This window comes from Stegastes partitus, unplaced genomic scaffold (assembly GCF_000690725.1).
Source record: "Stegastes partitus isolate 25-593 unplaced genomic scaffold, Stegastes_partitus-1.0.2 Scaffold605, whole genome shotgun sequence".
Classification (NCBI taxonomy): Eukaryota; Metazoa; Chordata; class Actinopteri; family Pomacentridae; genus Stegastes; species Stegastes partitus.
The window spans coordinates 347,472-370,184 of record NW_007578336.1 but is presented as its reverse complement, the minus strand read 5'-3'; the positions used below and the strand labels follow the sequence as shown (position 1 = coordinate 370,184).

The following is a 22,713-nucleotide window of genomic DNA, read 5'->3' as shown; positions in this document are numbered from 1 at the left end:
CACCTACACACACACATGCGCACACACACAAACACACGAGCATGCACGTACACTAATGTGCCAATAAGAGCAACCATTTAGTCCTGTCCACACTGAGTTCATAGAGGGTTAGCAAGAGCAGCTCTCCAGCTGGGGTATAAAGATACAAATCAAACATGACAGATGGACACACACACATGCACACACAGACTTCTATAAAAGTTTGATGTAACCACACCATGCCCAGAGACGCCATGTACAAAAAAACACTGCATCAATTATCACATCAACATTCAGCCTTCATCAGCACAGCAGGATTTATTGCAGGCAGGGGGGAGCCAACAACCCCAATAGTCCCTAACTCATTGATCGGTCCTCGGTCCAACACAAACATGCTGATGCTGATGAACTGTGATCTGAGGAAACTCTAAAGTGCTTACAATACTTAGAGTGGTTCTCAATCCCAATCCAGCGCAGAGACCTGGGGACAGACCAAGGCTGGGAGCCAATGGTGTTGCTTGCTTTGAGCTATGATACCGTGAGACCACCTACTCTGCTACAATCAGCCCGCCTTTTCCCTCCGTTGCCTCCCTGACCTCCAATCTAGCGTTCCTGGGCTACCCTCCCCTCCTTCCTCTTTCTTCACTCCTGACTGTCCATTCTGTTAAGCTGGCCTACACTCTAAAAACAGCCCGGGTGCATTTGAGTGGCAGAGGCAAGGCAGGGGGCTCCTGGGTCTCCATTTAGCCACTTCCTGTTTAAGGGAGCCAATATGTATGCCCCTCCAGGCCATTGCTCAGCTTGCCATGTGTAAGCGAATGAGGCTTTTTGGTAGACTTGATGGGCTGAGGGAGCTCAGGTTGCAGCTACAAAGACTCCGCTGAATATGCTAATGTTGAAAAATCTCCCTCAGCTTGTTTGCACAAACACAGAATGGAATGCTAAATATATGCCTATGATTTGTTCTGGTTTTGTTATTCGGCGTGTGGCTGATGAGAATAAGCTGCACGTCTGAAAGAAAATTAATGAACTTCAAGCCGATGAATTATGTGCGCTCCTCTTCCCGTATACATACAGTTTGCTAATCCTAATCAAAGCACAAAAACAATGAAGTATAGTTGCTCTTTTCTCACACTAACTCTCCTTCACTTGCTTGTTCTTTCTTACACACTCACACACTCGTATGCACACAGAGTATTAGTACAGCTGGCTGTCAGGACCTCGAGCTCACCGAGAGGTCCCTAAGTACTGAGGGCTTTTCTTCCTGTCACAGCATGGGGTAGACAACTAATTCTGTATATATGTGTGTGTTAAGAGTGTATGTTTTCAGCTGGCACCTCTCAACCTTGGCAGCGGTGTGTCTCCTAGCACCCACAGGAACAAATTTGTCTTTGGGGTTTGGTTTGCTTTTCGTCTGCGATGTGCGGGTACTATGCATGTGTGGGTGAGGCAGTCGAGAGGTCTGGTCATTATCACCGCTGCAGCCAAGCGAGCATGTGGCCAGAGTGACAGGGGGGAAAAAAGGTAAAGGAGGGTGAGGACGGAGGTAAATAAGGACAGAGCCGAGGACATCAGAGGGTGAAAGCGATCGCCGCATGGATGACAATGAAGCGGCAATCCACGCGATGAGCCATTTAATCCAATTGAGCGAAGCAAGAGGCCATCCTGAAAATGCACATCAAGTGCTTTGCTGTCATTGTTTCTCTAAAATTAGATATTCACTGCAGTAACCCCATCCTCCACACAAACATGAGAATACATGCAGGCGGTGCGTCGCAGGGTTGAGATGCTGCTAGTCAGCCTGTGGAATGTCGACAGAATTGTGTGTGTTTTCCCAGCTTGTCTTAGCTTTGCCATGTTGTGGTCGCCGGGCCTGTGTGTGGTCCTGGTGTGGTTCAGCTGCTCAGAATCATTTCCATTTAAACATATCTGTGGCCCTCAAAGCAAACCACCGATGGTATCCACGCCATTGGAGGTAACACCAAAAGCTTTGCCCTCTGTGTGACCGCCTGTGTGTGTGCGTGTGTGCGTGTGTGTTATTGCATGTTTAAGACAGCGATGTATGCACAAATGTTTGAATGTGTGAATACGTGCACGATTCACTGTCATCTGTCTTCCGGCATATTAGCAAACAAGAGTTCTCGTGCAGTCAAGATAATGGCGAACAAACAGACTTAGAGTAGTGTGAGTGCTGATGGATGGGTGTGTTTTGAACTGCAGGGCCCCTTCAGGGTATTGTGTCCAAGTGATCAGTGACTCCTCTCTCAGGGGTTCCTTCCCACCTCAAACAGCAGTGCAGATTGAATCACTGGGAAGGAATGTGGATGCCTTTTCTGAAAATATCCTGAATGTTGTTTGTCTCCCATGTGCTGTCTTTGGGTATTGGTGTGGACGGGTTTGTCCAAGTAAACCCGTTATGAGCTGCATTTAAAATTAGCACAGATCTTCAAAATGTACAGTTTGTCAAGTTAAATACCTTCTTCTTCCATTTTTTTTTGGTGTTTTGTTCCACAACTAGCTTCCTCTCATTGCCACCTGTGTATAGGCTGCATGAGTGTAGGCTGTCTGTTGTGGGAAACTGAGAAAAAGACAGTCTGCATGCATTTATGGGCCTCTTAGCATCTGAATGGGTTATGGATGCCCTATCAGTGTGCGGGCAAAAACAGCTTACAGAAAACAGAGATGAGCATTTATCACTCACAGGAATGAGGAAGGTGGCAACAGGGCTGCCATTGTGGCTGCTCCCCAGAAAGAAGATTGCTTTCCCAAGTCTGCCTTTTGTACACACACACACTGGATGCACTTTCCCATAACTCATCTGGCAAACAGGAAGGAATCACAGACCGGATTGTATGCGTGTTGACCCAAAACAGCTCCGATCCCATTATGCAGTGATAAATGACCCACAAGCAAGTCAGAGAGTCTTTGGACCATAGCAAGAGGAAGAGACCTGGGAATGATTAGAGTCAGAAAGTTCTGCTCAAGGGACAAGATCAGTAAAACAGTAGAGAATAGATTAGACCCCTTGGACATTTAGAATTACTTTGTCAGTGAAGGAAGAATGGGCGAATTAGTAGAACCCACTGGTTGAGAGGTGGGGAAAGAGAGGGAGTCGAAGCATGTCCCGGTCTTGACCACAGGGGCTTTGGTGTTGACATGGAGACCACAGCGGAGCTTCCTCTTGCTGGTACTGACAGGGTATCTGAAAATGTGTCTGCTGCTTTTCACTCAAACAATAACGCGACATATGTTTGGGCATCTGTACGCACAATATCAGTTGCCCTGAGAGTCATATTCTGGCATGGGTGTGCACATACATCAGCAAATCCCGAAAGGATTGTTTGTCTGTTCCTAAACAAATACAGATGAATGTTGTAGTTGGTCTTCGATTCCAGTGTCATGGTCTTTATTGTTTCTTTGTATGGTGGGATAAGCCTCTGGGGCAGAGGCGTACATGAATGACAGAAAGGCGCAACGCCAGATGCACACACACAGACACACACATGGTTGCCACATCTCTGCTCATGTGGAGGCCAAAAAGCAGCCAAACATTTCCCCCCCGGCCAACCACAAAGAGCAGATACTGTATTAATTACTCAAACTTGCCAACATCAATAGAGCGATCTATAGGGATGAGACTAATGGTTCATATTAATTCCATTGTTCTTTTCAAGGTCGGCTTTGTTAAAGCCTTTCAACAACATGGCTTCAACGACAGTATAAATTTTAAACATCGTTTTATTTCAAAAGTACACAAACAGGACCAATATCGTTCAATAAGGCAAAGCTCAAATATTAACAACCACTCACATCAGAGGACTCAAAATCTCATAGTCACAGTTTATGGGTACCACTTGCAAATCATAAATAAAACTCTTTTTTTTTCTTCATATATAGATATCTATACTCGAACTTTTATTTTTTTTTTCTCATCATGGAAAAAAAAGATTGTTAGACAAACATTTCATTACAACCCCACCCACATATAATCATCTTCATTTTCGGTATTTTTTTTTTTTTTGCATTTTTTTTATCTTCAGAATCATTATTGTCCATGAAAAGTCAGAGTGGGCCAGGGGAAGGTGCATCTGTCTTTTTCCACATGGGTGTAACGTGGCTCTAATGCCCAGTTCCAAGCCCAGCTACAGAGCCCAGCCCTTAGCTGCTACCTGAAAGGACTGAACGTCGTGGTGTCAGTGTCAGTGGGTTTTACTAGACCACTTGTGCAATTTTTAAGCTACTAAGTGCATTGTTAGCAATATTACTGTGTTTTTAACTTTGTATCTCCCCAAAAATCTCTCTGTGCAGCTCTTGTGATATTGCTAAAGCACCTTAATGATTACTACTTAGCAGCCGTAACAGCTATCCATTATTAATCCTCTCAAATATGTACCTCGTAGGGAGGTACCACCGGGCTAGGGACTTTGTAGGTGGTGAGTTGAAATTGGGCACAATTTATTAGGGGGCAGGAGTGTTTTTTTCTGTGGCATCATTGCAATTCTTTTGCATGCCGAGCCAATCCAATCCAAGTCAAGTTCTTGATGGACAGGCGTGGCCAGCTCTGGTCACCTAGGCAACAGTGCCACGAGTACGCAGAGCAGTGTGGCCACAAGAGACGGGTTGAGATTCGCTGCTCCCCCACACTCCATCGAGTTCTCCTAGAGACAGAAGCAGATAGGGAACAACTGAATGAGAAATAGATCCTGAGAGAGCGCTATAAGAGTGAATGGTGTGTGTGTGTGTTTGTGTTCAGTGTGTGTGTCTGTGGTGAAAATACCTCTGGGTGAAATGGGTGGCAGGTGTCAGGGCGCCTCCTGTCCTTCTGCATCTTCAATCTCTCACACTTGAGAGATTCATTATGTGCAGCTGAAGTTAAGGCAATACCAGACAATGTGTACACTCTGCAGGAGTTTTCCTGCTGGAGTATATTTCTTGCTTCTAATGGAAAGGAATGCATGTTTTTAAGTGCACGATGCAAGGAGTTTCTTCTAAAGGCTGGGATAGCTTTTGTGCACAGCACAATGTGCAAAAAAAAGAAAAAAAGGACAACTTTGACCAGTGTTTGATGAGTTTTCTTTTGTTGCATAGCAACAGAATACCAGGCTTTATGCTACAGTAAGCACTCCACAACAAAATAAACACTGGCGGACATGTATATACAGCGTGACTGTGCTGCATAAAATTTCAAAGAAATGCACATTGCAGGAGAATCCAGCCTGTTTTGTGGTGACAAACTTAGTTCTTTCAGTCTGAAGCCTCTCTGAGCTCGCTGTGTCTGCTGTTGATCAGTATCCGATCGCAGCGTGGGCTGTAACACAGGCCAAACTTATACACATTCACAGACCACTTTGAAACACACTATCTGGTTGAGCGCTGTCTCGGTGCCCAGCATCGGATCGCATCCCCCACAACAATCTCATTTCTTTCATCCACAAGGGGTAGAGGGCAAACAAACTTCCCAAAGCTTTTCCACACATTAAAGCGCTCCATGGTATTCCCATCACGATTATGTTGATGGATACACACGAGCTGTAATAATTCTGACACTATAAGTCATGAGGTGGAGGGGAACAGATCTCTCCATTGAGAACATAATAAGGTAACATTAATATTATTCTCAGCAGGGGAAAAAGCTTTTCTGGGAAGCTTGCAACATGTAAGCCATGTAGCACAACTAAGCTTGACTTCAAAAACCATCCATTTATCCAGTCATTTACTCTTTTATTCATAAGTTTGCTTTAAATATCCCACTAAGCCATGGGTACAGAAGAGACTGAAGGTTTACTGCAAAGAAAGGCTCCTTTTGAAATGTGAACTGCTGAGTAGTTTTTGAAACATTTTGCAACAATTCATTGCTTTTGTTTAAGATTGTGCTCTAGCTGTAGATGTTTGTTTTACAGCAAAATTGCTCATTTTCACATTCATATTTTGTGAATTACTTTAAATAAACCTGCTTGTCATTCCTCGATCCATTCAGGATACCCTCTCCCCGACACCACCTCTCCAGTTCTTGGCCAGTAAAGGATATACATGATTTCGATGGGGTCCATGGTGATCGCCTCAAACATGCTGCAGTCGCACTTGTTGTCCACCACCACCATGAAGAGATTACTGCTGGGGATCTGCTGAATCACAAAGGACCTGCCAATCACAGCACAGACAGCCAGAAACAGAAAAAAAAAGAAGATTAGGAAGGAAGAAGGGAAGGAGAGCCAGAGAAGGTTGAAAGACGTATTGGCAAGTAGTCAAGGTGCATGGGTGTGATGTAAATTTCCATGTGTGTCACAGGATCTGTGTTATGAGTGTTCACATTCTCCGCTGGCGGAGGGGAGATGCACTAAAGAGACTTCCACTGGATGCATGTCAAGAGGATGAAGTATCTCATTGCCAGTTGTCAATAAACATACGAAGTCAAAGACAGGCTCACACCGGCAAACACACGTATGAAGTAAACACACATACTTCTCTAACTTATTCCATCCGCTGGTCTTCCTCATTCTCTCCACTTCCTTCTCTTCAGGCTTTGTTATCCCTTATCTGAGGCGAGCAATGAAGTGTTGCCGAATATAAAACACTCCAAAGGGAGACAAATGGGAACCACACTTTTGTGCTCATAGCTTCCCAATGGCTGTGTTTTACTGGCCTGAGAGATCTGGCCCGGCCTCGGCCTCCTGGCCAGTGATTTATGTCCGTGGATAAGCTTTATGAAGAAGAGAGGTCGTAAAGATGATCTCTTCTTTCTATCGCCCTTTCTTTCTTTATCTCTTTCCTCTCCCTCTCCTCTGGTGCAGCTGTGTGATTTATCAAATTCATTGTGAAGAATTTATCAGACACGTATGAGAAGACGTTTGTGTGACCGAGCGAGCACGCATACACGCAAAAATACTGCACACACGGATATGCTATCTCAACTCGTGTGAAGGAGGACATGAACGAAGACAAAGAGGGAAAAACCTGATAGATCAAAACAGAGCTAAGAATCATCTCTCAATCTTTACTAATTCAATACCATGACCAATTTAATCTGACCACAAACAGCCTCCAATCCCTGAGTAGCACCAACCCACCACACTCTAATACACTTATCCCACCGTGACCAGCCAAACCCAACCAAACCAACCCAGCAAATACACCAAGCCAGTCCCAATCAGGGTGAATTAGGATCTGCTGATGTTTAATAATCCGTGCTCACCCCTGCACAGCGCCTTGCCGATCCAGCTCTGCCCGCTGATAGAAAGCAGAGCAAGTGTTCCTGGAGAAAAGACTTAAACACATCCTGACAGCACAGCTGCTGGCCTTGAACATACCCAGTGCTGGGAAAAGGAGCACCGCACTGCATATGAATGCACACACACAGCGATGTGTACAATACGAACAGATACACAGTGACAGACATAGATGCATACACAAACACAAATAGTAGACAATTTGTTTTCAACATGGTGCTTTGGCCTCTAAATTTTAGCCAGAAGGGAAAACATTCGGCATATTTTTGTAAGGAAAAATAGAGAATGACAGCGAGACAGATACTCCTTTGAGTGACATGGAGACCCAAAGAAAGAAAGAAAGAAAGAAAGAAAGAAAGAAAGAAAGAAAGAAAGAAAGAAAGAAAGAAAAAGCGAGAAAAAAAGAGAGTAAGATAAATGTGTAAAGCTGAGGTGCTGTAAGAAAAGATTCTTGTGCACACAAAGATGTGGTGACAGACTGTGTCTTATTCTCTGACAAAACATGTCACACAATCTGTCGCTGAAGCCGATAAAAATTAGCACTGCTTATCAACACTTTCAGATCACGAAGGAAAATGTTCCGTTCTCTGCTTTCCTGATGCTCGTTTCAGGGATTAGAGTTATGATAAGATGACACTAATTCATAATACATTATAAAGTGTGTGTGGTTTGCCATTGTTTCAGAACAGAAGCAGCATTTTGTAAACGGAATGGAAAAACCATTCTGTGCTCAGGTTTGGCTAAATGCAACATTTCTATGTGTCCCATAGCGAGCGCTGATATTTTTCTAAGGATTTAATAGTTGCATAACATAACCATAACCATAACTGCATGTACTGTATGGTTTTCAGAAATATCTGTCATCACAGTTGGGAAATTTGACCAGTAATTACCGTGTGCAATTTAACAATTACTAATTCATTGGGTTGAAATTGCTCCAATAAAATCTCAACAAACAGACTGATGAGATTTCAGAGCAATGCTGTCATTTTATTTCCACGTCTCATGTTACGTACTAAAAACAGGCAAGCACCATTCTAATGATGTTATTCTCTTTCTTAACTTTATAAGCATTTTACATGGTTCCAGTACGTATATTTAAGGGGACTCTACAAGGGATTTTTAACCAGCTATAGGTATCACAATGTCCTTGTAATAAAATCAAGAAATATAATAGAAATATCTTCAACAAAAGTTTAAAAGGAGATTATTTACAATCATCATTGTATTTAAGAAAACAGTAATTTAAAGTTAACTGAATCATTGGAACCTAATTTGGCATGTAAGATACAAATGTACATCACTTGTGTGCATAAAAATAAAATTAAAATCATAAATGCTGCTTCTGTAAAAACTGCTGTCCGCAAGCTTTGATGCTTCTCTTTTGCACTTTAAACTCTCTCTTAATACTCTTAGACACACTTCATTTCTTTCTTTTGACCGGCTGCATATCCAAATACATAACAATGTCACATTTGTTATTTAATTCCAATTTAATAAAAAACTTGTGACATTCGAAAAACTGCTTAAAAGGAGCGACAAGACTATCTGAGCAGTGCCGTCATTACAACTGACACGTGTCTTTAACAGATGAATCCACGTCTACATGTGCTGCAGAGCCGAGACTCGCTCGCTGCTACTTTGAACCTCTCCGTTTTCGCAACATGACTCGTCTGTCACGGCCGAGGGAAACAAACGGAGCATGTGGAGTGGTAGGATATATGGCCAGGAGTATTGTCGCTAATAGTCCCCTTGAAGACCTTTTTCTTTTTTGGAGAGACACTCTTTGTCCTGAGTCTTATGTTACAGTCTAGAGACGCTGGAAATGCATTAATGGAAGTTAAATCATTCAATAGAGGCACTGAAGCCATTACAGCATTCACTCGCTTTTGATGTCTCTTGTTCTCCCTCACACCAGTCGGGAAAGTTATGGACAAATACAAATACTAGCACATGCACACACACATGCACACACAGAGTCAAAATACAGCAAAGAGAGGTTTAACAGGCGAGAGCTTAGGGTATATTTCCTAAAGCATAAAGCATACACGCGTGTCCCAATGAAAATATGAGAGAAAGGCCTCGGTCAGCCTGTAACGTGAAACAGATGTTTATCACCAATATCCTCTATTACAAATATGAGCTATAAAATCCATATAACCGAAATAAAAACCTCCTTTTAACTTTGTCAAATTCATAGTGTTTTAAAAAAGAGTTATTCGAAGGCGACATGTTGCTCGGAGCGCACGGCCCGGCCTGTTAATCCCAGCTCGGGTGTCATCATTGGAGATGAGGCCATTCTTCGCTGAAGCATGCTCCTGTCATGTGCGTGGGTGGATGTGTGTGTGTGTGTGTGTGGGTGGGTGTACAGTGTTGTGAATGCATGTGTGTGTGTGTACAGTACGTGTGTGTGTCGGGGTCAGACTGCATCCCCGACCGCATTTTAGTCCTGGCACCCAGGGCAGTGGTTACCCTGTTGACCTTGTGGGGCTGTACCAGCAGCAGACACACAAGGAAAACACACACACAAGCAAACACACACACTCACACACACACACTGTTCTGAGCTCCCTGGCAGTTCCACAGCTGGGAGCAATGAAGGGCCCATTGGAGGGATCCAGAGAACACCCCACAATTGCCTGACAGAAAAGCCCAAATTGTTAATGGGGACCACACTCATTTTCCCATTTTTAAAGGAAGCCTTTTTTTTTTTTTCCACCTCTCTCCCTCATCTCTAAATGCCTCGTATTTCAAACTGCTGGAGGAGAGAGTTAGTGTCCGTGTGTGTGCCTCTGATGGATTGCCTGGATAAAAGTGTTTTCAACATACAACAAATGATTCAAACGTGTTTCTCATCATAAGAGATACAAATATTTCACCGAGATGAGCGCTAACGGGATAATTCTTTCGGGTTTTTTTTTTTTTTTTACTGTTAGCATCCTTTATCGCACGCAGTGGACAGCTTAAAGAGTCTTATTTTACTTGAGAGAGACACGTGTCTGTGTGCGTTTCCCGTACTTGATGCAGCCGTCACAGTCGACGTTGCCGGTGTTCTCCTTGATGGTTCTCTCGGAGACAAACGCCGGGTACTCGGTGTCGCACGGTACCTGCATGGAGCGACCCATCCTCTGAGCTGAAGGGAGGAAGGAAAAAAAGTGAGGGAGGGAAAAGAAAGACAGAAAAAGATGCAAATGCAGAAAGACAGAAGAAGAAGAAAGACAGAGCGAAAGCAGCAGTGAAAGAAGAAAGGACAGGACATTGCGTCAAAGTTAGTGGAAAAGTTATGGAACATCCATTTCAAAGTCAAATTATGTATTTAAAGCAGTTATGCAAATAGATCGCAAGCAAACAGTTAAACACACCACATCCGTGTAAATACACAAGCTTGAAAGAAAACAGCATTTCTGAACCAGAGCTGCCTCTTGTCCTGCTGGAAATATTTCCAACGTGAATCAAAGCCAACCATTCTCACAGTATTGCTTGAACTCTCCTGCCACCCAGAGGTTTGACACAAGGCTACAGGAAGGCTGGTTTCATACAGTGAAAGCTGGATTATTAAAGAACCTAAAGCTAAACTTATATATATATATTTATAACACAAACAATTAAATGCTCAGTCTGAGCACAGCGCTCCATGTATTTCTACAACACGCAGATTTCTAAAGATGGCAGACTGTGTGCGTGATTCGAACGGAGTGGTTTAATTAGTGGGAGTCAGCAGCGCAACATTATCGTGTTGCCTGTTTGTGCGTGTTGTACATAAACTACACGGATGCAAGGAGCGCGGCCTACATGTATAAACGTCTGGGATTAGTTCAGCTTGAGAGGCTGTGCAGATTGGGTTACAGGCTGCGAAGTTGGGGTGTTTCAGCTGTGTGTCACAGGCCTGTGTCTCTATTGTAAAAAGATATAGAAAGTGCTGCTAAGACCTGAGGCTAGCCAGCTGTGAAATTGTCTCGACTGCCTGGCGCGCAGCGATGCCCAGCTTCACTTCATTCAGGATTAAAGTGTGCAAGGAAAGCATTTCATAGACTTTCATTTTGTGGTGCTTTCTCCCCTCCCCGCTCTCTCCCTCTCTCTCTCTTTCACATACTAAATATTTTCATATTAGTTTTGGCTAGAATTAATACTACAATAAGATGCTGCTTAGTGAGGCTTTCATTTCATACAGGCGAACAGTATTCAACACTCCATAAAGTATTAATCACAACATTCATAGCCTGGCAGCAATCAGAGGAGAATGTGCATGCATTTATGGAAGAGAGTGAGACAAAGAAAAAAAAAGAACATAAAACCAAAGAAAAAGAGATAGACTGAGTGAGAAAAAAGAGAGGGAGGTGCTTTTGTTATGTTACAAAGTGAATATTGCCTCCCACCACTACCAACGTGACACACATCCGCATAGATCATAAAACCGTCAATTATAATGCCCTCTGGACACGCAAATAAATACGCGTACAATCTCTGCAGCACTGAGGTCATTTGAGGTGATTTTGTTCTTTGTGTTTTTTTTTTTTTTTTACTTTAACATTTTGGATTGCGCCTCTTTATTCTGTTTTTCTAGTGGTCACACTGGCTCAGGCCAAGAGGAAATGGAGGGGAGATGGCGAAGACAAAGAATGAAGACAGAAGGTCAGTGCTGAGGACACCGGTTGTTAAATTCTGCATGCAACGAACTGTATTCCATAATAACGCAAACATTAAGTATGAAACGATGCGTGTAATGCTTTGAATTTTCTTTGGATGGTTTTCTGTCAAAAATACAAATTACACAAACCAAACAATTTTTTTTGTATTTTTCAGTCAAAAACCAAACAGAAAAAAGTTGTTTTTTTTGTTGCTGTCTTTGGCCCATGTTAAATTATTTTCTCTGTTTTGTGAGACGAGAAAGAAAACGAGTAAAATCTTTTTATTTTTCAAGAAATAGAATGAAATTTTCTTTTGCATGTAGTAAAAAATAAGCTTTGAAATGGTTTAATTCAGTTTTTAGGCCATTATTGTTATATATCTGCATCGTTTTTTTTTTATACAGGAGAATATGTGTTTTGTTTAAACAATTGTCGGATTATTTAATGACCAAAATTTTTTTCTTTTTTCATTATCATGTAACAAAAAAAATCCCAAAAGCTTGTTAAAAAAAAGGTGCAAATTGATAGTTTTCATCTCTGACAAATGTTGCCTTATTTAGTGTTAAAAAATGTGTAACGATGTTAGAACTTTGACGTGAAATTTAATGTGTACTTATTACACACAAGTTAAAATAATAAGCCTCATTATTTTTTCTAGATGCTATGATCACATTCATAGATGATATTTATTATATTATTTAAGGACAAAATCATTTTGCACATTATGCATGTTATATGATAACTGTGGCTATTTTCAACAGCAGCAGACATTCTAAATACAATATTGTGCAGCTCTTACAGTGTGTATTATACAGTGTCACGAACCGGGAATTATTTTCTGGGAATTTTCAAAAACAACATGGTTGTGATAAGACAATGGTAGTGTGTTAGTCTGAGAGTCCTGAAGAGAAAAAGCTGGATAACAGGCATATCCCCCAAGAGTGCATTCTTACCTTTAGCGGTGAGGTCAGAGTACCACCAGCTGTACAAGTTGAACTCGACCAGGAATCTAAATGTGGAGACGACATCGACCATAATTATACGCTTGAACATATGCTTATATAATAAATATACTTTCTACTGCATGCCAACCATTGTTTCTGCAGAAGTTCCTGTAGAGGTAGACGAGATTCAAACTGTTTGCAAAATGATAACTATAGACATCATCCTCAATAAATATACACTGATAATTTTTTAGCAGTGTGTGTACAAGACCCACTGTTTTAATGTGGGTTCACTATTTTAAATTAGTTGACACCTTATACAGTTATTGGATATTTTTTTGTTTTTTAAATTAATTTCATATGATAGGCAATGTGAAGAAAGCAATAAAATACTGTAGAAAATAGCACATTTTCTAATTACAGATTAATTGATGATACATAAGTTCCAAATTTTTATAATTTTAAAAATGGCTCTATATTCTTTCATTCGTGTTAAACCACCATCAAGGTCTCCCTCCTCAGGACTCATTGCACTGATCACCGAGTGGAACAATAATGGAGAATGAATCACATAATAAGAAAATAACATTTCAAATGCAACAAAATAGCCATCACTGTGACGGAGTGTAAAATTAGCACTGACAACTCAATCCTCCCATGATGCACCGTGGCAACAACAGACCACCCAGGGAGGCTCCGCAACCACAATGTGGCATCGCAGGAATACCCGCGCAAAGGGAAACATCAGGTATCCATTAGCGCTCGTGATCGCCGCGGATCACGTCGACGTACATGTGGTGGCGCTGGCAAACAAACACGCATTTGATATATACTCACAAACACACAGTTAATCTCAGACCAGAGAGGCCACTTTCGTACAGTATGCGCGGAAGGGACACAAGACGCTGTCACATACACAGAAGTCTTACATGACAAGCTCGGTCAGGATCCACTTCACAACCGAGAAGAAGGCAAAGTAGGGCTGAAGAAAATAAGAGAGAGAAAATATTGACGAGACTTGCTAATAGCAAAACAAGGAGGTGGAAAAATAATATGCAGCTCTTACATCCAGCAGTGTGTGTCCACTGGCACTGCTCTCTGAAAAGACCCAACACAAAGCCTGGTAGTCGTATAGGGTGACCCTGAGGAGATAAAGATAGAAAAGAGAGGCACAAAGAACATAAGAAATAGAGATAAAATAAAGTAAGGAAAGCTGTTGTGTTCTGACTTTTCATGATATTGTTTTGTCAGAACAATATAGCCCGGATAAGGTGATATAAGTCTTGATTCACACATTCTCTCTACTATTACGTGCCCGTGGGGCCTTTTGGACTTGCTGTGTGGGAGCAGGAAGAAAAGATCCCACCTCTGCTGTAACTGCTGCTTTACCTACGAATAATATATTGGATGGATGTGGCAGGAATGAGAAAAGGAAAGCAAGTGAAAGCGGAGAGCTTCCTGAGAGGTTCCTCAAAGTGATGTAGGAAGGTGTGTGTGTGTGTGTAGATGATTTGGGGATATTGGAGGGATATCAGAGGATTTAAGGGCTTAGTAGACCCTGAGGGTGTGAGATCTAGGTCTGTCTGGGTGAGGTTATTGAAGGGGTTTCTAACACACTCCAACACACTGGACACTCTTTCTCCTAGCCTTGCCTTTTGGACAAGTTCCTATATACTTGACTATACTTTGTGTGTCATGTGTGTGATGTCTGAGTGGGCTCAGTGTATCCGCAGCCCTGGGCGATGTTCAAACCTCAGTCACAGCACCGGTGACACACAGCTCCGAAACACCGCCAGGAACCAATTAGTGCTAAGCCAGGCCACATAATGGTGTTAGCAGCGAAGTTAGAGCGACGCAGTATCTGTGCACGAGCGCGCGTTTGCATGGACGCACGATTACTCTGCGTCTATGTGTGAGCCGCAACGTTTTTATAGATTTCTCCTTTCTGTTGCTTGTTTGGAAATGATAGATAACGCACAAGTAAGTCAAATAATTTGTCCACATTCGTCTTCATCTGCAGCCTCGATGCTGACCGATAAATTCGGGCTGGCAGTTTGTGTCGACTTTAAGTGGCGCATATTTTTTTTAATCAAGACAAAAACTGCACTTCAACACATTAATTCTCTGCAGATGGCACTGGCTTAAGACAGCTCGTACTGGATTCATTAGTGTTAAGATCTGAAGGCTCTGTTACTCATCATGTTAATACTTCACTAGCACAAGTCACATTATTCATTCATCATACGCCGTCCTCAATTTGAAAAAATCCCCCATCATCCGACATTAAAGATGCAGTGAAAGCACTCGTAGGCCTCTTTGTTTTTATGGATGGGTCTGTAAACTATTTGCTGTCAGCTTTTGAGGTTCATCCCTATGATATATAGGCGGGGGTGTCTACTTGTGCGACAATTTGTCACCCGTGATTTTTATACCCTGAGACAACATGGTAAAAAAATCTCCTCGCCCACGTCATGAATGTTTGGTACGGTCCTGCCGTAATGTCGAAAATGTGGCTTCTGTGCGATGTAAATTTACACCATAAATGTAAGACTGCTTCACTTTGACTCTACAGTCAAACTAACATTTGTGTCTTTCTGTCTCTGCTTTTCCGTAATACTGGAATCCTCCTGGATTAAATTTCCAAATTAATTGCAGGATGTCACCACCCACTGCTCCTGGCGTTTTCCAGGACGCACAGATTTACAACGAGCGCAATATGCACGGCTACATGCGTTTGTGACTACAGGTTTCTCCTCATTCTTTCGTTTCAGGAAAAGATTTGCTGTAATCCCCTAACGGAGAACTCTGCTGAGTGAGAGGTCGGAGTTCAGCGCTGAATAGCTCAACACGATTGGCCAAGTTAAGAGCTGTCAGCACGAAGGGAGACATGCTCTCATTTTGTGGCCTGCCTGATATTATGCACATACATTTACACACACATGCATACACAGACACCCACACACACACACACTCGTGCATACGCTGTATCTAGCACATCCCCTCAGATGCAGTTTGAAAAACGTACCTCTTGAAAGAGCCCATCTGCAGAAGCTTACTCATTACAGCTCCCTCTGGTTCACCGAAAAATTTCCCTGTCTAGGAAACAAAGAGGTTTTACTTTAATACAACAAATCATGATAAATTGTAATTAATTAAAAAACATATTGTTAGTATAGTTAGTACGAAAGAGGATTAGGGCCACTGAAGAATAAATAAATAAAATTCTGAGAAAAAAGTCAGAATTCTGAGATTAAAGTCAGAATTTTGAGATTAAAGTCAGAATTCTGACTTTTTTCCAGGACATTAAAAGAAAAAAATTCTGGGAGATTTTTTTTTTTCAATCTCTGAAAAAAGTCAGAATTCTGAGATTAAAGTCAGAATTCTGAGAAAAAAGTCAGAATTCTGAGATTAAAGTCAGAATTTTGACAACTTTCCAGAACACACAAAAAAAAAATCTCCCAGAATTTTTTTCTTCAGTGGCCCTAATCCTCTTCCGGTAGTTAGAAACCTTTGCAGCTTCAAAATTTGACAAATTTGGGACCAATTATAAAACAAGTCTTTAATTACCCAACCCTACAGCACTCAAAAAGCTGTGGCAGTAGAGAAAGTCTAGAGACACTGGTGATATTAGTTTTAGGCAGGAATCTTGGTAAAACAATCTTGCCTATTATTCAAGACCCTGAAACTTCAAATTAAGCCATACAACCTTGTTACATTACATAAACACACACATACACACAAAAAAACAAAGGTTAAAAGGCATCTGAAGGTTTAGTTGAGCTGGAACTCTGTGCTACACTTAAGGTTCAGAAGCAAAATTCAGCAAAACCTACTTGTACTTGAACAACAAGCAGCGCTGCAACTAACAATCATTTTCATTATTGAATAATCTAAAACTGTGTCAGCATCCAAAAGGGGGTTTGGACGACTGTAGTTGAGTGTTTGGCCTTGATTCCCCCGTCTGTGAAGTGGGTTAAAGAATGTGAACAAAACTTTAAGCATCGATCTCCTCGCGGTGCGGTTGGCTGTATTTATAGCACGGACAATGGCTGCCAGTTGATTTGCTTGAATTAGCCACTGATGATCAAATCCAGTGTCGTCTGAATGTCACTGTCATGACTTCTTGTGTTTTCAAATGTTTCTAAATATAGCATGGCCTGAAATGACTGTTGGATGCGCTGGCTCACCCTGTCAGACCCACTCATGACGCCTCACACATTTGAAAAAACAGCACTTTGATAGACGGCGCTCGTGCTACCTTGTTGTTGAATGACATTTTCACTAAACGACAGCAATGTGATGAAACAGCTCGACGAGTGAAACGCTAAATGCTAAAGCCTAAATTAAGATAAACTAAAGCAGCGGAGCCAGCGAAGTGAGAGATGCATGAAAAGCACATGCAGGGTAACGGAAGGGCAGTGACAGCCAACGGACTGGCTTCTGGATGAGCAGAAATCAGAGTGACAGCATGTCTGGTGACAGATAAGCAGTGAGTGGATGCTGGGGCAGCGGCATGTCTTATTGAGAGCAGTCTAAATGACAATGTGTACGGATGAGATGCATTAAAAGTGATTTTAAAATGCGAATAAAACTTGAGTGGTAAGCATTTATGACGATTAAAATTTCGACTTGCAGACAAAACAAAACAAAATGTTTCTAACCGTGATTACTGTACAAAATACACACACATGCCTTTTCATTAATCAGCTCTTAAGTAGCTTAGAATGTCTCACCAGAGTGTAGTCCTCTGCTACCAGAACGAAGCCGTTGTTGTCGATGAGGTAGCAGTTAATATTCTGATAAAATAGAAAGTGTTAAAGCAATCGCAAGACGCAAAAGTCACAGAATCGTGGAGAGTTGACGAAGAAAAGTAAATCTGACTGACCTCGTCATCACAGCTTATGGAGCATTTCCCATCGAGTGCTGCACACTGGAAGACAAAAAAAACAAGATGTGTATGTCCAGACCACCAGAAAAGGTGTTGATGGAGTTCATCTAGCACAGTACGAGCTGAACACGTCCAGATTATGAAAATACTGGAACATATTTAGCAGTTACAAGAAGCTTTATGTGAGATTTAAAGAGTAAATTATACATTTCTTATCATGTGTACATCTATTTATTTTGACAAGTTCATTTATGGGATGATCATCAGAACAGATGGTAAAACAAAAAAAAAAAGATTTTTTTGTAGGTATAAAAAACAACAACAACAACAATAATAACAATACTAATAATATAAATATAATAATACAACAACAACAACAATAATGATAATAATATAAATATAATAATATAAATATAACAATAACAATACTACTACTACTACTACTACTACTACTACTACTAATAATAATAATAATAATAATAATAATAATAATAATAATAATAATAATTGGAAACCCTTAAGTAATTGAATACTGATTATAATAAGCAAATCAATCAGAAGCTTGCAGTAAGATCAAAATGCACTGTTATTTATATCAAAATTGTCCTTTTTGTTGTTGTTGTTGTTGTTGTTGTGTTCCTAAATAATTCCTCTACATGTGTACCTGTCTGCTGGCGGTCCAGAATTTCTTCTGAAAAAACTCCAGCTTCATCTGGATGCCCACAGCTGAAAAGAAGCACAATGCAACCAAGTGAAATGCTGCAACAGGTCATGTAAATTCTCCATGTTGATGTGCAAGTGCACTGTCATCTTTCTTACAGCAGAAGTCATCCTACAGGCAAGAGGGGAGTATTCATATACACACAGAGTCAAAGTGTATCATTTATTAACCCTGGAAGAGGGAAAAGCCACAAACTATTCCACTGGGGCAAATCCCTGTGAGACAAAATGGGCCAAAAGGGCAAGTACACACTGCATCATACATGTGTCAGCCTATGTATCTGGAAGGCTGAATGTGTGTGTGTCTATATAATACTGCGCTATCTCGTATGTGCAGATGCTGCTACCACACTCAGGATTTCTCCGGGTTCTGAACTAGACCTCTTTCTCTGCGGCCACATGAAATCCATCCCTTTCCTCAGGCTGCCTCCCTGTTGTTATCCCGATTTCCAGAGTCAGTACACAGAACTGCTCTTACTTCCATAAGCCTCATCTCAGCAGGTTCCTAAATGCACAGATCTGACCAGAATTCCTTTCCTGGGGAAAAAAATAAATAAATAAAAAAATCTCTGACATTAAATGTGTCAGCTTTTTCAGAGTTGGCTGCGGAAAGATTGACACATTCACCACAGGCTTTAACTCCCCCCCAATCCTCCTTGTCCTCCTCTCCCAGTACCCCATGCTACTAAGACTCAGAGGACCCTAGCTTTCGCGCAGTGGGGGTTTGTCATACTTTGGGGGTCTGTAAATCTTTCCAGGAGCAAATTCTAAAGCCTCATCCAAACGGAGAGCAGACAGGTTGTAAACTAAATGGAAGGGAATGAGGCATTTGAATGGATTTAACAGCTGGGAGATTAAACTACAGTATGAAAGATATATTGATTGGCAAGATATTTGTTTCATATATATGTATGTATATACACACACACACACACATATGTATATGCAATACAAACTGTTATTTTGCCGTCTTTATTTCAGCTGTGTAAACTCTCTTTTCACACAAAATGAGGGAAAACACATAGGAATGAATTCAAAGTATGTAGTGCATTTAATTTCAAAGGGCAGTGGAAGCTCAGTCACCACAGACCTCAGTTTAAAAAAAAGAAAAAGAAAAAAAAGGCTACAGCTTGCCAGATACACATTTTATTTCCAACCTGATTGTCCCACATCTGCACAGACATGCTCGTGAATTCCTCTTCCAAAAAGCAGTCGTGTTACAAAATGTGTATTTACTTATTTATGGAACGATGAAGGTGTTTAAAGTTACACACATTTATAAAAATCACATATTTAGACGTGTAGCTCTTAAAAAGGAATTGTTCTCGATATTTTACCATCTATACGACTGAAAAATACATGATGATATATTTCCAAAAAATATATTAGCTGTATTTTTATCAAGTTGATGAAAGGCTAATTCTCATTTTGCCCCATTTGTTGATTTGATTTCATAACAAAATGTGGATTATATAAACACATATGGGATGCTTAATCGTAACAATATGGCTATACTATTTTAGAATAAGCACTAATATCATTCATAACACAGGCCATTGGCAGTGCTTAATTGTGGAAGCATTACATGTAGACTGATATTTTTTTCAGGCTTTTGGTTACAAAATAAAACACAGAAAACGTCACCAGACGCTAACATGTGACGGCACTTTATCAGCGGGAAATATTCTTTCGGTTTGCATTTCGTCGAGCGTGATTGCGTGTTTGTGCGAATGTTCAAGTGCAGTGGGGTGCTACTGTGTCCTGTTTTAGCTCTTGCCCAGAGGAACAGGTGCAGATTATCCCGTCATAAGCTTTGCCAGATCCTTTCAGCAGCCCACCATTTCTACACCCACATAGAAAACCCAGGAGGAGAGGCTAATTTAAGATGCTGGGCAACAGCAATGGAAACACACATGGTGCAAAACCAGGAAGAACCTAAATCATTAAGACAATGAAAGACACGTGATCATCTACTCTATAAAAATACATTTAAAAAAAAAGCAAAACAAACTGTGACCAGGAAGGACGAAAAAACATAAACAATTATTGGGAATTCTAAAGGACAAAACCTTCAAATAATTTAAAGACGCCAAAATATTTCTTATATACAGCATGTTAAAATGGATCATACAATATTTTAAATACATATATATAAGGTAGCATATCTATTCAGCAAATCTGTTTAACTTCAATCCAATATGAATGGTGCTTGGGTTTGCTCTGTGAAATGGTATTAGAGGTTAAAAGTGCACCGATGTTGGCTGCTATACCTAGAAGTTGGATCAAAACAAAAGCCCAAAACTGTCTCACTAATGCTCAGGAATTTTCTCTACTATGGGGCAACATTTAATTTCCCTAGGTATGATTTAAAAACTTGGGGAGTATTTATGCTCTGAGCTGGGTTTATGAGTCCAAAGATGAAGAGACATAAAATCCACTCCAAATCCACCCCATCACCAATCTCCTATCAGTGCAATCCCAGGCAGACACAAATGACAACCGCTTTAAAGCCCGCAGATATTTGGGATTCTAATAAGGATTTTATGAATGTATACGTCCATCAGCTCGAGAGTGCACCCGAGCGTGGATGCGTATTTGATCGTGTGCCGCGGTGAAGGCAATTAAAAGTGTGTGAACTGTGCATGCGATCGTGTTGTTGCTCTCTGTTTGCTTCAATTCACATTCCAGCAACAGCGAAAAACACCTCTAAGACAAGCGCGCGCCCACACACAGTCAAACGTCAACACACAGATTTTCCTGAGAGTCGTGGTGATTCGCGGACTTGCCGTCATAGCATTACAGCAGCAACACAGCACAGGGCGGGGGTTTTATTTCAACTTCCAGAGCAGGAGGCTGCCACCAATCTGACCTCTCCTTCCTCTATTCTTGTTTGGATGACACTTGACTGATTGTCGTAAAATTTCAGCTTCCATTTTGGCCAAATCTCAAATAGCTCTCTGAATTAGTCATAAGATTTAAAAAGAAGAGATCATATGCGAAGAGCCATCTTTGTAGTTTGCCCTTAAGGCCTTCATGCCACATGCATTGAGTGTATCACAGGAGATGCGTGAGTCACATGGTGATAATACATGAGGAGGAATTGTAGGGCATGTTTTTTTTTTCTCTCATTTTTTAATTTAATTTAATTTTTTTTTTACAAGTTGTTGATTAACATTTTTAGACACAAACACAACAGACTGTCTAGACACATGAACCATATGGGAAAATACAAAGGTGTCATCACACATCTGAGGATGTACTTGCCTGTGTAGGTGTACTACTCAAATGTGCGTGTGAGCGCCGACGTATGTGTGTGTGCACATGTGCATGCTTCTGCACGTGCATTCATGTTTTTCAAAGCAACGTCACGCATACATTAACTGCTCAAATCTGATGTCTTCACTCCCATAGCACAATAAATATAATCTGTTGACACGATCTGACTTCAGTTTTTTTACTTTACATGACAAAATGAAAATAATTGTGATGCCCCCCAGCAGGAAAAGAAGAATACAAATATAGATGGACAGAAGGGCAAATACCAGAGAGGATGCTGAACGCCAAGGTCAGCGTGTAGGCTTAATCATATTCATCGTTAAACATGATTCAATCATTAATCTCATCCTGTCTTTTCCTTTGTTCCCTTTTTTTTTTTTTGCTTCTCCTTGAAGTGACCCATGAGCTTAACAGTCAATCTATTTACATGCAAAAAAAAAAAAAAAAGGCAGCTATGTAAATGTACTGCAACAGCTTAATATCCTACTGTGTGTGTGTGTGTGTGTGTGCATGCGTATGTGTGCATTCGTGCGTTCTGTGTTGCTGTGCTGGGGGCGTGTTCTGCCAGCCCTTCTGCCCACGGCTCATGCATAATATCATCAGAGCATGCCAGAGCAACGGACATCCTCTCACAATGTTCACCGTGCGTTCAAGTGTTTGAGCGTCGCGCGCAGACACGCCGCAAAACAGATCTTGTTCATTTCTTGCCAGAGATATAGGAGATAACGTGAATGTCAGCGAATGTGTTTGTGCTGTGATTTAAGAGGCACAGCTGTCCGCTGGGAGATGACACACCATCACACTCACCAATACAACTGGGGACGGGGAGAGCGAGAGAGGAAAACAGAAAGAGAGAGAGAGAGAGAGGGAGAGGGAGGCAGAGGGAGGGAGGCAGAGTGTCGAGGTGGTTTTACCAAAAAGAAAAGCAGAAATTCAACTAAATCAAGCAAGAATTGTGGCAAATTAGAAAAAAAAAGGAAAACATACAGAATGTAGAAAGTGAGACAGAAACGAGGTTGAGAGATAGTGAGAGAGCAACTGGGAGAGAGAGA

General features: G+C 41.3%; 1 protein-coding gene across 1 annotated transcript in view; it reads right to left on the bottom strand.

Annotated features, from left to right (window-relative positions):
* Positions 1–3,699: 3,699 nt before the first annotated feature.
* The window catches only part of LOC103362818 (voltage-dependent calcium channel subunit alpha-2/delta-3-like), a 121,380-nt gene continuing 102,366 nt past the window's right edge, over positions 3,700–22,713 (bottom strand). Inside the window, exons 26-36 of the mRNA XM_008289313.1 lie at positions 18,330–18,391; positions 17,663–17,707; positions 17,511–17,573; positions 15,803–15,873; positions 13,844–13,919; positions 13,707–13,759; positions 12,787–12,842; positions 10,224–10,338; positions 6,008–6,120; positions 4,757–4,839; positions 3,700–4,637 (exon numbers count right to left, since the gene is read on the bottom strand). Of these exons, the coding sequence (XP_008287535.1) occupies positions 4,545–4,637; positions 4,757–4,839; positions 6,008–6,120; positions 10,224–10,338; positions 12,787–12,842; positions 13,707–13,759; positions 13,844–13,919; positions 15,803–15,873; positions 17,511–17,573; positions 17,663–17,707; positions 18,330–18,391 (830 nt within the window). The 3' untranslated portion in view covers positions 3,700–4,544. The remainder of the gene's footprint in view (positions 4,638–4,756; positions 4,840–6,007; positions 6,121–10,223; positions 10,339–12,786; positions 12,843–13,706; positions 13,760–13,843; positions 13,920–15,802; positions 15,874–17,510; positions 17,574–17,662; positions 17,708–18,329; positions 18,392–22,713) is intronic.